The sequence below is a fragment of the Camelina sativa genome, chromosome 2 (assembly GCF_030686135.1).
Source record: "Camelina sativa cultivar CO46 ecotype springtype chromosome 2, ASM3068613v1".
In the NCBI taxonomy this organism is placed as follows: Eukaryota; Viridiplantae; Streptophyta; class Magnoliopsida; order Brassicales; family Brassicaceae; genus Camelina; species Camelina sativa.
The window spans coordinates 2,357,376-2,371,480 of NC_141881.1; the positions used below are offsets into that span (position 1 = coordinate 2,357,376).

A 14,105-nucleotide genomic window follows, 5' to 3' on the forward strand; every position below is an offset into this window, starting at 1 on the left:
AAATTATGTTCGACGTTATCACTAATCCTTGTATACTAAACATGTCATATAACTGACTTATAAACTTATAGAAGAGAAAGAAGAAATACCATTTTCTTTTGATATGTAAAATTCAAGACTCCATGTTTCCATGTTTCCATGTTTCAAAAAAAAAAAAAAAAAAAAAAAAAAAAAAAGACTCCATGTTTCTGATAAAAGAAGAAAAAAAAAACCTACTTGGTCAAATATACTATAGATCTTTTGTAAAAGACATGAATTGGCGACAAATAAAGAAGAAGAGATGAACTTATAAAGAGTTAAGTTGATTGATAAGTTGCATCAATTTCTGGTGAGTACGTATTTGAAGCAACTGTTTATCAAAAGTAGTGATGTTTGATTGATTTGCAATTCATTAGCTTAATCAATTTATTTAATTTAAAGAATCTATAATCGTTCATACTCTAATAAAAAATAACTCAAATTACGATATAAAATCAACAATTATAACTAACCTTTAGTGAGTGACATAGATTTTACCCATCATATGAGAAGATATAGGATAGTAATCATCGGAAGTTTTCTGATGACAGAACCGGCTTTAATCCCCGTAATTCTAAATTTCGGAACTTATCTCTCTAAGGACCAGAATTCAATGTTTCTTTTGAGAGTGTTTACATATCTTTTCTATCTTAGCTTCTCAATTTTTTTTGGGAGCAATGCGACAACCCTTTATGCGCCGATGAGAGAACTCCTCGATGCGATTTTGACAGAGAGAAAAAGACTTGTTTTGTTTTAGTTGTTATCTATATCATATATGATGTGTTTATATAAAATAAAATAAAGAAAACAAAAGAAAAATCAAATTACAAGATAAGACTATTTTTTTAAAAAAAAATTGAGGAAATATACTATTTTCAAATGTCGGGTTTAGATTTCAGGTTTAATTTATTCATTTTTTGGGTTTGTTTAAAGTATTAGGCTATAAAGTTAAATAATTACGGTTTAGGGGGTTTAGTTTTAGACTATTTAAATATCTTCTTATGATTTTTTTGTCAACAATTTTTTTAAACTGACTCAAAAGTGTTATTTATTTACTTTATTTATTTTTACTCAAAAGTGTTATTTAGTCAACTAATTTAAATATAAATCCAAAATTAGCTATTTAGTTAGTACCAATCAAGAAAACATTGTTACAAATTCATTGTAGTCAACAAACTACAATAGGAATTAGTCTGGCTGTTCTTTTTCTTGACTCAAACTATTCTTTAAAGTGATAATAATTAAAAATATAAATTTAGCACACTTTAATATTTTTTTTCACTTGCTAGGAAAAATCATTAGAAAGAAAGTTTTTACTATTAAAGTACTTATAATAGAATATTTTTTTATTTTTTATTATTAAAACCATTTTTAATTTTTGGAATAGCAATTTTGTGATAGTTATAATATTATAAAAGAAAAAGTTTTAGTAACTCATATGCTTAGATAGCTCAGTTCCATATAATGTGTTCAACATAATGGAGAGATGAGAGTACACAAAAATTTTAACAAAAACCACAATAAATCAAAATTAGATATTAATATGTTAAATTCATTAATTTTTATTTCGAAATAAAAATATATATTTTTCTAATATATACAAATAATCTTAAAATATACATTTTATAATAAAATATGGTATGTTGTTGTTTTTTATTTATACTTTAGTTGTAACATATAATTTTGCCAAAGTGAATTTGTAATCAATTTTAAAATTAAACTTTTTTAGACAGTCAAATAAAAGTTTGTAATTGTATGGTGTTTTCTTTATTGGTACTAACTAAATAGCTAAGTTTGGATTTATATTAAAATTAGTTGACTAAATAACACTTTTGAGTAAAAAAATAAATAAAGTAAATAAATAACACTTTTGAGTCAGTTTAAAAAAATTGTTGACAAAAAAAAAAATCATAAGAAGATATTAAATAGTCTAAAACTAAACCCCCTAAACCGTAATTATTTAACTTTATAGCCTAATACTTTAAACAAACCCCAAAAATGAGAAAAAAATTAAACCTGAAATCTAAACCGGACATTCGAAAATAGTATATTTCCTCAATTTTTTTAAAAAATTAGTCTTATCTTGTAATTTGATTTTTTTTGTTTTCTTTATTTTATTTTATATAAACACATCATATATGATATAGATAACAACTAAAACAAAACAAGTCTTTTTCTCTCTGTCAAAACTGCATCGAGGAGTTCTCCCATCGGCGCTTTAAGGGTTGTCGCATTGCTCCCAAAAAAAAAATTGAGAAGCCAAGATAGAAAAGTTATGTAAACACTCTCAAAAGAAACATTGAATTCCGGTCGTTAGAGAGATAAGTTCCAAAATTTGGATTTACGGGAATTAAAGCCGGTTCTGTCATCAGAAAACTTCCGATGATTACTATCCTATATCTTCTCATATGATGGGTGAAATCTATGTCACACACTAAAGGTTAGTTATAATTGTTGATTTTATATAGTAATTTGAGTTATTTTTTATTAGAGTATGAACGATTATAAATTCTTTAAATTAAACAAATTGATTAAGCTAATAAATTGCAAATCAATCAAACATCACTACTTTTGATAAACAATTGCTTCAAATACGTACTCACCAGAAATTGATGCAACTTATCAATCAACTTAACTCTTTATAAGTTCATCTCTTCTTCTTTATTTGTCGCCAATTCATGTCTTTCACAAACGATCTATAGTATATTTGACCAAGTAGGTTTTTTTTTCTTCTTTTATCATAAATGTGGAGTCTTGAATTTTACATATCAAAAGAAAATGGTGTTTCTTCTTTCTCTACTATAAGTTTATAAGTCAGTTATATGACATGTTGAGTTATACAAGGATTAGTGATAACGTCGAACATAACACTATGTAAATACCATTTTAAGAAGAAACTCTCAATGTTGACAAACAAGGATATCTACAATCACCAAGGAACTTCAAGAAGAAACTGTCCTTGGTGATTGTAGATAACCTTGTTTGTCAACATTATCAGTTCAGTTAAGTAACCAATCTTGTCATTGTGATCCGAATCTTGAAGAAGTAAAGCATCTTCCAGTTTATCAAACAAGGGCATCTTCAAATCCATTGGAAGTCCATCAGTGTTGGAATCAACGTTCAAGAATCTTCTGATTTTTTCCCCAGCTTTGTTGTGCTTCAGAAACTCAGGAAAGGTAACATCAAGAATATTAAAAACCTCCTTCATGCTGTTTTGATATAGTGTCCCAGTAAGTAAAATCTTATTTGGCGTCTAGATAAGCGCAAAAAAACTTAAGAAAACTCATCATCTCATTCCTAGGGTCAGTTCCTCTATCAAAAATAACGAGTGAAGGAATGTTTATGAGAAGATCTCTACAAAGATATGCAGCTTCTTTACCATTGTTATCAACAACTATATTGGAAAATTGTTTGGCGCCTAAGAAGATAATCCTAGAAGGAGGGTAGGCCTATAGACTGGAATTGAAAATGGGGCTACTGAAAATTGGCAGTCGGAACATTACAGTAAGATATTTTGTATCGAGTATAATAATATACTGAAATGACTATGTTGACTTGGAAGTTAGAAGAAAAGACGTGAAAACAAAATGTAACGCTTATCATAAATAAACATTTACTTACAATTCTTTAAACGTCCAATGCATGTTCTAATTAGCTGGCCTAAAAAAATATATGAAGACAAAACGTAACGCTTATTACAAATGTAGATTTAAACTTATTGAAATTCTTGCTTATTTTCTAATTTCTAGTTTAATGAAAATTTCTTAAATATTTTTCTTCTAAAATTTATATCAACTTTATATTATTTCTTCATACATCAGAAAAAAATAATTATAACGATTTCTCAAAATTTAGATCAAATTTTTGCAGCTATTTTAGTTTTCTTATATTTAAACTAGGAAAATGTTTGTAATAAACTGAAAATATGAATTTGGGTTTACTCATATTCATTTTGGACACACACATAATACAAAAGTAAATATTCAATTGTAACAGATTTTGTATCTAGTGTAATATGTCATAAAAAATATAGGTGTTATATTTACACTTTGTCTGTCTTCATATACCAAAGAAAGAAAAGTTTTTATTACAAGGGAAGCAAAAAAATGTGTCTTAGACTTGGAAGTTAGAAGAAAAGAATTGAAGACAAAATGTAACGCTTATCAAAAATAGACATTTACTTACAATTTTATCTTTTTCTTAAATCGGCCAATGCATGTTACAATTAGCTGGCATAAACAATATATGAAGACAAAATGTAACGCTTATCACAAATTGAGAATATTTGAAGACAAAATGTAAATGTAACTCTTATCTTCTCTTGAAACGTCTTATGCATGTTGTAAGTAGCTGGAATAAAAAATAGTTTTATACAAAAGAAAAAAAACGTGTATTGGATGCCAGCTAATTGTAACATGCATTGGCCGATTTAAGAAAAAGATAAAATTGTAAGTAAATGTTTATTTTTGATAAACGTTATATTTTGTCTTCACTTCTTTTCTTCTAACTTCTAAGTTTAAGACACATTTTTTTTGCTTCCCTTGTAGAAAAACTTTTCTTTCTTTGGTATATGAAGACAGACAAAATGTAAATATAACGCCTATATTTTTTATGACATATTACACTAGATACAAAATCTTTTACAATTGAATATTTACTTTTGTATTATGTGTGTGTCTAAAATGAATATGAGTAAACCCAAATTCAAGTTTTCAGTTTACTACAAACACTTTCCTTTTAAATATATGAAAACTAAAATAACCGCAAAAATTTGATCTAAATTTTGAAAAATCGTTATAATTATTTTTTCTGATGCATGAAGAAATAATATAAAGTTGATATAAATTTTAGAAGAAAATTATTTAAGAAAATTTCATTAAACTAGAAATTAGAAAATAAACAAGAATTTCAATAAGTTTAAATCTCCATTTGTGATAAGCGTTACATTTTGTCTTTGTATATTTTTTTTAGGCCAGGTAACTGGAACATGTATTGGACGTTTAAAGAAAAAAAATTGTAAGTAAATATTTGTGATAAGCGTTACATTTTGTTTTCACGTTTTTTCTTCTAACTTCCAAGTCAATATAGTCATTTCAGTATATTATTACACTCTATACAAAATCTCTTACTGTAACGTTCCGACTGGCAATTTTCAGTAGTCCCATATCCAATCCGAGTCCATAGGCCCACCCTCTTTCTAGGATTATCTTCTTAGGCGCCAAACATTTTTCCAATATAGTTTCTGATAACAATGGTATAGAAGCTGCATATCTTTGTAGAGATCTTCTCATAAACATTTCTTCACTCGTTATTTTCGATAGAGGAACTGACCCTATGAATGAGATGATGAGTTTTCTTAAGTTTGTTGCGCTTATCAAGACGCCAAGTAAGATTTTACTTACTGGGACTCTATATCAAAACAGCATGAAGGAGGTTTTTAATATTCTTGATGTTGCCTTTCCTGAGTGTCTGAAGCACAACAAAGCTGGGGAAAAAATCAGAAGAATCTTGAACGTTGATTCCAACACTGATGGACTTCCAATAGATTTGAAGATGCCCTTGTTTGATAAACTGGAAGATGCTTTACTTCGTCAAGATTGGGATCACGGCGACAAGATTGGTTACTTAACTGAACTGAAAATGTTGACAAACAAGGTTATCTACAATCACCAAGGACAGTTTCTTCTTGAAGTTCCGCGATTCATGAACTTTACGGTGGTCTTAAAACCGACGTCAAGCCAAAAGTCAGCATGGGATATTGAAAAAAACTCGAAAGGGAAGGGTTGCAAAACATACTCCACCCTGAGTGGAATCACGCTTCACCCGGTGCTATGTACCTTCTCGGACCGGGTAAAAGGTCTTCCTGCCCCAAATGAGGATGAGATAGATGAGATTGTCAAAAGTATTGACGTAGCAGATGGCGTTAAAACAAAATTCTTCACGGGTCTAGTTAAGTTATGCGATTATACAAATTATGAGAAGATTCTTGTAGTAAGCCAATATGTCATCCCACTGATATTCCTCCAAAGACTCGTGGCTCAGATTAATGGTTGGAAAGACAGCAAAGAAACTTTCATGATTAAAGGTGATACCAGCCTTTCTGCTCGACAAGTCTCAGTTCATCAGTTCAACAACTCACATGATGCCAAAATCTTCTTTGCATCGATCAAAGCGTGTAATGAGCATATCAATCTCACGGGTGCAACAAGGGTTTAAATGCTCGACATCATCGCCAACCCTTGTATGGCTAGACAAGCCATAGAGCTGGCGTATCATGCAGGACAGCAAAAAGAAGTTTTTTCCTATAGGCTGGTGGCTGCATGCAGACACTTCAGAAGAAGACCAAGACAGAATCGCAGCTGGAAAGGAGATAATTTCTGGAATATGGTTTGATGGGAAGACTAAAAGGTTTAAAAGAGAAACTTCAAATATAAAGAACAACTTCCTTTATTTATGTGTTTAGAAAATATCCTCTCAAAACTAAACACTCCTAAAGCTCTCTCTTAATCTCATATCAATGTCACAACTCAACAATTGATATATATAGAGGCTCTTACTTATTCCTATTCTTATTAGGATTATAGAACTAGATAACTCCTAATTCTATTCAAGTCTATCTAAATCTTCTCTCTTATTCTTAACAGTCCTTTGTAAGAATAACTTGGGCCTTAAGGTTCAAAGCTTATCCAACAATCTCCCTCTTAAGCTTTGAATCTTCTTTTGTAACATCATAAACTCCTAACAAGCTTCTCATCTCCACAAACTGAATCCTTGCTAATGCCTTTGTCAATATATCTGCCTTCTGATCAGCTCCAGGGATGTGATCAACGTAAATGAGCTCCCTCTCAACACATTCACGAATGAAGTGAAATCCCTTGTGAATGTGTTTGCTCTTACCGTGAAATACATGGTTCCTTGCGAGAGCAATAGCAGCTTTGTTGACGACATACAACATGATCTGCTTGCTTCTCCATCCTGTAACTTCACTTAAGAGATCCTGAAGCCAAATCGCTTGCTTAGCTCCCTCTGTTGCAGCCATAAACTCGGCCTCACATGATGACATCGCAACAGTGTCCTGTTTCTACGAACACCAAGTAACAGGGGTGCTTCCAAAGAAGAACACATGACCAGTTGTGCTCCTCCCATCATCCTGATCAACATTGTGACTACTGTCACTGAATCCTACAAGCTCCTTTGATCCTCCTCGCTTGTACTTCAGTCCGTATGAAGCTGTTCCTCTAAGATAACGCAGGATTTGCTTCATGACTTCACCATGCGACTTGCGTGGACTCTGCATATACCTGCTAATAATTCCAACAGCAAACGCAAGGTCGGGGCGAGTGTGTACCAAATACCTTAATCAGCCAACAAATCTTCTATAACGAGTGGAATTAATCTAAGCTTCATCGAGGGATTTTGACACATGCAGTCCGAACTCCATCGGTATCAAGGTCGGATTGCAGCTTTCTAATCCAGCCTCTAGTAATATCCTTCTCGCATATCCTTCTTGCTTGATAGTAATCCCATCTTTTTCTTGTTTCACTTCAATACCAAGGTAATACGTAAGTTTACCAAGGTCTGTCATCTCAAACTTTGTAGACATACCCTTCTTGAACTCGATTATAGCCATAAGATTGTTTCCTGTCACGAACAAGTCGTCAACATACACCGCAACTAAGAGTAGATCCTTATCAATTGATCTCCGATACACAGAGGTTTCTTTAACACATATCTTGAAACCCATCTCTTTCAAGATCTGGTCCAGCTTTGTATTCCAAGCTCGAGGAGCCTGTCTCAGGCCATACAAAGCTTTTGACAATTTATAGACCTTGTGCTCTTCACCTTTGATCTCAAAACCTTCAGGCTGATCTACGTACACGTCCTCCTTTAGTTCACCGTGTAAGAAGGCTGTCTTCACATCCAAGTGATGGATTTCCCATCCATCTGTCGCAGCTAAAGCAATCAAGAGTCGAATGGTCTCTAAGCGTGCCACTGGAGCGAATGCTTCACCAAAATCTACACCACTCTCTTGCACATAACCCTTTGCCACAAGCCTGGCTTTGTGTTTGCTTATAGAACCATCAGCATTCCTTTTAATTTTAAAAACCCACTAAAGACCAATTACCTTCACTCCTCTTGGCCTATCAACAAGATTCCATGTCTTGTTTTTGTTGATGGAATCTATTTCCTCTCTGCACGCAATTCTCCATACTTGTTGATCTTTAGCTTCCTTGTAATATCTTGGTTCATTGTTTATCAATAACAGAAGTGTCTCACTCTTGATTGTCGCTAACATGACATAGTCTTTGAACCGTTTTGGCTTATGAGACTGACGAGTAGTCCTCTTTAAAGGCTGCTGCTGAATCTCTTGTAGGACATCACCCTTATGATCGTCTATATTCTCTTGTGATGTAACACTCTCTGTTTCATCACCCCCTGCATCCTCTGCATTGTTTTCTGTTACAACGAGACCTTCTCCAGCATCCTCAACATTGCCCCATCGCATGTGAAACATTCCAGGTTCCCTATTAGTTTCATCTTTTGATGAACTCCAAGACCACTTATCCTTTTCACTAAAGACTACATCACGGCTTACAATAATTCTTCGAGTAGAAGGATTAAACAGCCTGTAAGCCTTAGATCCTGGTTCAATCCTGAGATGTAGTAGTGGTTGTGACCTATCATCAAGCTTCTTTAGGAGTGCATTGTCAATCTTTGCAAACGAAACACAACCAAATACCCTTAAGTGCTCGATATTTGGCTTTCTTCCTCGCAATTTCTCATATGGTGTCATGTTGTTAAGAGCTTTGGTAGGCACCCTGTTTATCAAATATGTAGCATGACGAACTCCTTCTCCCCAAAGATAGTTAGGAACCTCCATACCTTTAAGAAGACTTCTTGTCATCTCCATTAGAGTTCTGTTTCTCCTCTCTACCACACTATTTTGTTGAGGGGTGTAAGGAGCCGTTAAATGTCTTGAAATCCCAGCATAAACACAGAAATCATTAAACTCTCTTGATGTAAACTCTCCCCCTCTACCAGTTCTCAGGGTCTTGATAAGACTTCCAAGCTCTTTCTCTACTACATTCTTAAAACCTTTGAAGCTTCCAAAAGCTTCTCTCTTCTCCTTTATCAAAATAGACCACATGTACCTTGAGTAGTCATCAATAATCACAAAAACGTACCTGTTATTTGTGAGTGTTGCAGGAGAAATTGGACCACACAGATCCGCATGTAGTAGTTCAAGTGGTTTAGAGGCTCGAAACTGAGTGGCTTTCGGAAATACATGTCATGTCTGCTTGCCAACTAAACAGGATTCACATAGTAACTTTTCATCTCTCACATCAGTTAAACCGAGAACCATTTTCTGCAGATACATTGCCTTAATCGTTTTGAAACTAATGTGACCAAGTCTTGCGTGCCACTTCCAGGTGTTGTCCTCAAGGCGAGATAGCAATGATGTCGGTCTTCCTATCTTGAGACTGATCTTATACAGTTGATTTGCAGAACGCATGACTCTAACCAGAAGTCTATCACTTGGGTCATGAACTGTCAGATAGTCTCTTCTCATTCGAACATCGCAACCTATCTCAGTTGCTTGTCCTAGACTTAGTATGTTGCTCTTGAGGTCAGGGATAAAATATATACCAGATACCAGAATCTCTTCTCCATTCTTGCTTTCAAATAATATTGAACCTTTTCCTTTAATCTCCACACATGATCCATCACCGAATTTAACTTTTCCTTTTATGTTCTTGTTAAGTTCAGAAAAATACGTCTCATGACCAGTCATGTGATTAGACGCTCCATTGTCTTAATACCACATACCTTCTTCTTTACTATAGTTCTTAGGGATAAGCTTATTTTCATTCAAGAAGACAACTTCATGCATATACAGGGTCTGATCAGCCTTCTCTGTTTCCTCTGTTTCGACCTTATTTGCTTCCTACAACTTTTGAAACTTCTCGGGACAAGCAGAAGCATAATGTCCGACCTTGTCGCATCTAAAACAGGTTATAGACTTTTCTTTCTTCTCTTGAGTTTGGTTCTGATTTGTGTGGCAATCAGTTCGATCTTGTCCATTAAACCTTCCTCTGCCTCGTCCTCTACCACGACCTCTGTAGCCTCTTCCTCCTCGACCACAACCTCGACCTCGAAAATTGTTAGAATTCGAGTTGTAGGTCGACTGCGGCTGATAGTCATTGGAGTTACTGAACAACAATTTCCCTTGGTTTTCTTCTTGCTTTTCTTCTCCTTGTATTCTCTCTTCATAAGCTTTGAGTCTTCCAACTATTTCTTGGAAGCTAGTAGTATTGAGATTCAATACTTGTTCTAGAGAGGCAACAAGGTGAAGAAACTTATTCCTTGGCACACTGTTTAATAGCTTCTTCACCATCCTAGGTTCATCAATCGTCTGTCCAAGTGACGTTGCTTGTGTCGCAATTTCAGATAACTTCCCTGTAAAGCTATCAACCTTGTCTGATTCTCCCATCCTTAGCTTCTCGAAATCAGACATCAGAGTCTGCAAGCGTGCCTCCTTGACATGATCAGCTCCCATGTTCCTAGATTTTATCGAGTCCCAAATATCTTTTGGTGAAGGTAAATCACCAACTTGTAATATTAGAGATTCTGGGATCGACTGTAACAACAAAGCAGTCGCAACATCATTCTTCTCTCCATCTGTTGAACCTGGTTCTATTGTCTCCCAAACCTTCCGTATTCTCAAAATCACCTTCATCTTCATAGACCATACGGTATAATTTGTAGCGGTGAGTTGAGGGCACTGAATGGAGACCGACTTGTCCATATCCTTCGGACGAGTTCCAGTTGCTAATTCACTCATGGTTTGTATCAAATCCGATCCTTTGGATTGATCAAACTTACCTCGCTCTGATACCAAATAAAAGGTTTAAAAGAGAAACTTAAAATATAAAGAACAACTTCCTTTATTTATGTGTTTAGAAAATTGATACTAAGATTTTTGTGTGTCTCCTAGTAGGTTCAATTAACATTATGTGTTGTAGTACTTAAGGTGTCAATCCAAATGAGATGTTGCTAACAATCAAGATGCAATCAAGCAATCACAAGTCAAGCCAATTCAAGAAGAGTGTTTGTCTAACAATCCTAGAATGGTCAAAATGTAAAACGAAAATGAGTTACAGAACTAGAAACGAGATTGCATGACAAGAAGCGGAAATGAATAGAAACTTAAACGAGTCTAAGCATGAACTACAAGAAAACGAGGAACAAAATAGTCTCGGGAATGTAATAAAAATCAGAAAGATAAACGTCCTAAGGATGGGAGTAATTGATGTCGGTGGAGTATCCTAGTCTACAGAGTGTTTAACATGCCACAAGCAATCTATCCCTAAACAATGAACATCACAACTTAGCTAATCCAATCTCTTGGTAAAAGCTATTCAGACTCAACCACTTCCATACCTAGCCCTCGCTAGAGAAATGTGGTCGAGCAGGCATGACAAACAAGTTCATTCATGTCAACAAACATCCTAGACAACTAATCTCTTAGGCTAGGAACGTAAGTCTCTGGCACTAGTTGGTCTGACATTTCATCGAACACCTTTTGGGTGTGGAAATGACTCGAACCTAGTTCCAATTGATCAGAGAGAAACTAGTAAATCTAACTCTAGTCCAGAAGGGAATCATACAAATCAAGCTTAAACACCCTACATCCTAAGATCCTCCACCTAATCTATCCCATCCTCAAGAACTAACGCACTACTCAGATCCGGAAATCATCATCAACAATACAAACTCAGAAAACATTGAAACAAGCATTCTTAGATAGGTAAAAATGAGAAAAACAAGTTTGTAAAGAATCAAATGCAAATACTCAATGTATTAAAAGATATCTGGATACAAAGTCTGAGAACGGTTTTTGGTGGCTAAGGAAACCTTACAAAATAAAAATGAGATAAAAACTAAGATGATGTCGCAAAGACTTAACAAAACATATTTATAGTAAAGACATAAAATCCCTAAAACTTAAAACGACAAGATGAAGAGTCGGTTTGGGAATCTCCTGAAGCGTGCAAGATGGAACGTCTTCCTGACATGTGCGTTGATGGCGTTGGCTCGAGTAGCGCGACTTGAACGGCACGACAGTGCGACTCGAACAGCACGACTCGAACGACACGACATTGCGACTCGAACGGCACGACTCGAATGGCATGACAGCGTGACTCGAACGGCACGACTCGAACGGCACGACAGCGCGACTCGAGCTGGATGTATACGCTTCCACTAAAACGATGATAAATTTTGAACCACAGCTCCGATTGGCTTGAAATAAACGGCATTGGAAAGATGACTCAATTCTCTACAACTTTGATGAAGACGTCGAAATCTGAATCCCCCGACCGATGGCTCGAAGGACGACTCGAATGGCGACTCGATCGACGGTCAAGGTGTTGCTCGAGTGGGTGACTCAAACGACGTCGAACAGCGACTCGAACGGCGATGCTGAGCGATATTTTCCCAACGTCTCCTAGATACCTGAAATACTCCAAAATGCACAATGTATGCAAGGACAATGCAAGAACTACCTAGACATGCAAATTGTATAGAAAAGACTAGAAAATGTTGCAAAACAATCAGTTGTCCTAGCTAAATGCATGATAAACATATGCTAAAAGGAGACAAAATATAGACATATTAACTCCCCCAAACTTATTCTTTGGTTGCCCTCAAGCAAACGATCAAGAACAACGTATGGAGAAGAGGTGTGAAAATGGGGTCTCAGAACCTAAAACATGCTGAATAGAGTAGTTAGAATCAAGGTCCTTGTTTTTAGTTCTATGATGCATGGTGAAGGAACTCTATTTAAAAAATTTAGACAAGCTCATCTCAACCTGAAACGATTTCGAACCTTAGTCTACGCATGCCATCATTTCTATCATTCCCTTTAACATTCATTAACAAAGAACCATGAATCAAGCTATGCAATGTCATCAAACTCATTTGGCTGGGGTGAATCGGTAGAGACAAAAATTGGTCTTCTTTGCAAGTGGTTTTAACAATATAGAACAGGGATCTCTCGCGAAAATGAGTTGAGCTTAAGAGAAGGCTAAAAGTTGAAACCAACTGATACATACAAGAGCAGTGCCCCGTCTACCCAAAGGTCCCAAGGAAACTTAGCTCTAACTTTCTAATCCAGAAGTTGGTCCTATCTCTATCCCTCGTCGATATCTCTCCTAAAACCCATGCTCTCATTATTTTAACTTAGCCTTAGGAGGAGGTTACTTCATTTCAATCTAGCGGATGGGAAACTTTTTATCACTATGGTTCTTTTTCTTTTCTTCTTAGAATTCTAGACTTCTTAAGCGTTTTGCCTTTTTTTTTTTCTTCCTTGTCTAAACTTCTCTTTCTATGCCCAGAACCAATAATTTTTTTACATTGCACAACCAACATCCTTTACTAGACTTGTAAACCTTGAAAACGCATTGCCCCTCCTAAAGACACTTTACCCATTTTTTTCTTTCTTTTTTCAGAACAAATCCAATCCCAAAGCCCAAAATCGAGTTCTCACCTAGTCCTACTAGTCCGGATAGCGCGAACTAGAACTACACAGGATCCTACTCTTGTCGGCTAGAACCTAACACTTTCTAACAAGCTCAACTCGGAAAAGACCTCACACACAAGAATACAATTGGCTTGAAAGAATGGTTGGTTAAGGATGCGGGAAACTGTTCCAAAGATGGGAATCAGCTAATTGGATTATTAAGGGTGGTAAAACGGAGAAAGAAAATCCAAGTATGTATGTGGTATCCATGAGTTCAACTTCAATGCATAACATGATAATTGCAAGTCAGGATTAGGTTCAGGTAGATAGGGAATGATGTCAATTCAAAACAGGCTTCAATCAAGACTAGAATGCAATTTCGAGAATTCAAAACCTGGTTCAGTCTTACATTTCAAGTTCAATCAACATGCATCAAAGAACTAATAACAAGGGCCTGGATCCTATCCTATTGAATTCAGCATGTTAACAAGGTTACAATCATCATCAACCCCTATGCTAAATGCAACATTCCTAAATGAACAACACTAGACTCAATCCTATTATG

General features: G+C 35.1%; 1 protein-coding gene, 1 long non-coding RNA gene and 1 pseudogene across 3 annotated transcripts; 2 read left to right on the forward strand and 1 right to left on the reverse strand.

The window, feature by feature from the left end:
* Positions 1–2,161: 2,161 nt before the first annotated feature.
* Positions 2,162–3,643, forward strand: LOC104715264 (uncharacterized). Of its 2 annotated transcripts, none has more exons than XR_015573393.1 (3): positions 2,162–2,458; positions 3,062–3,194; positions 3,326–3,643. It is a non-coding gene; the product is annotated as an uncharacterized LOC104715264 (long non-coding RNA). The 2 variants fall into 2 exon arrangements; XR_755921.3 differs by having other exon boundaries at positions 2,180–2,458; positions 3,320–3,643.
* A 1,574-nt stretch (positions 3,644–5,217) lies between these two features.
* On the forward strand, positions 5,218–6,575 carry LOC104747388 (protein CHROMATIN REMODELING 35 pseudogene; annotated as a pseudogene).
* Positions 6,576–9,964: 3,389 nt separating this feature from the next.
* LOC147948142 (uncharacterized) lies at positions 9,965–10,861 on the reverse strand. The gene has a single exon (XM_087493254.1). It carries the CDS (start codon positions 10,859–10,861, stop codon positions 9,965–9,967), a length of 897 nt encoding a protein of 298 aa, XP_087349380.1.
* Positions 10,862–14,105: the final 3,244 nt, after the last annotated feature.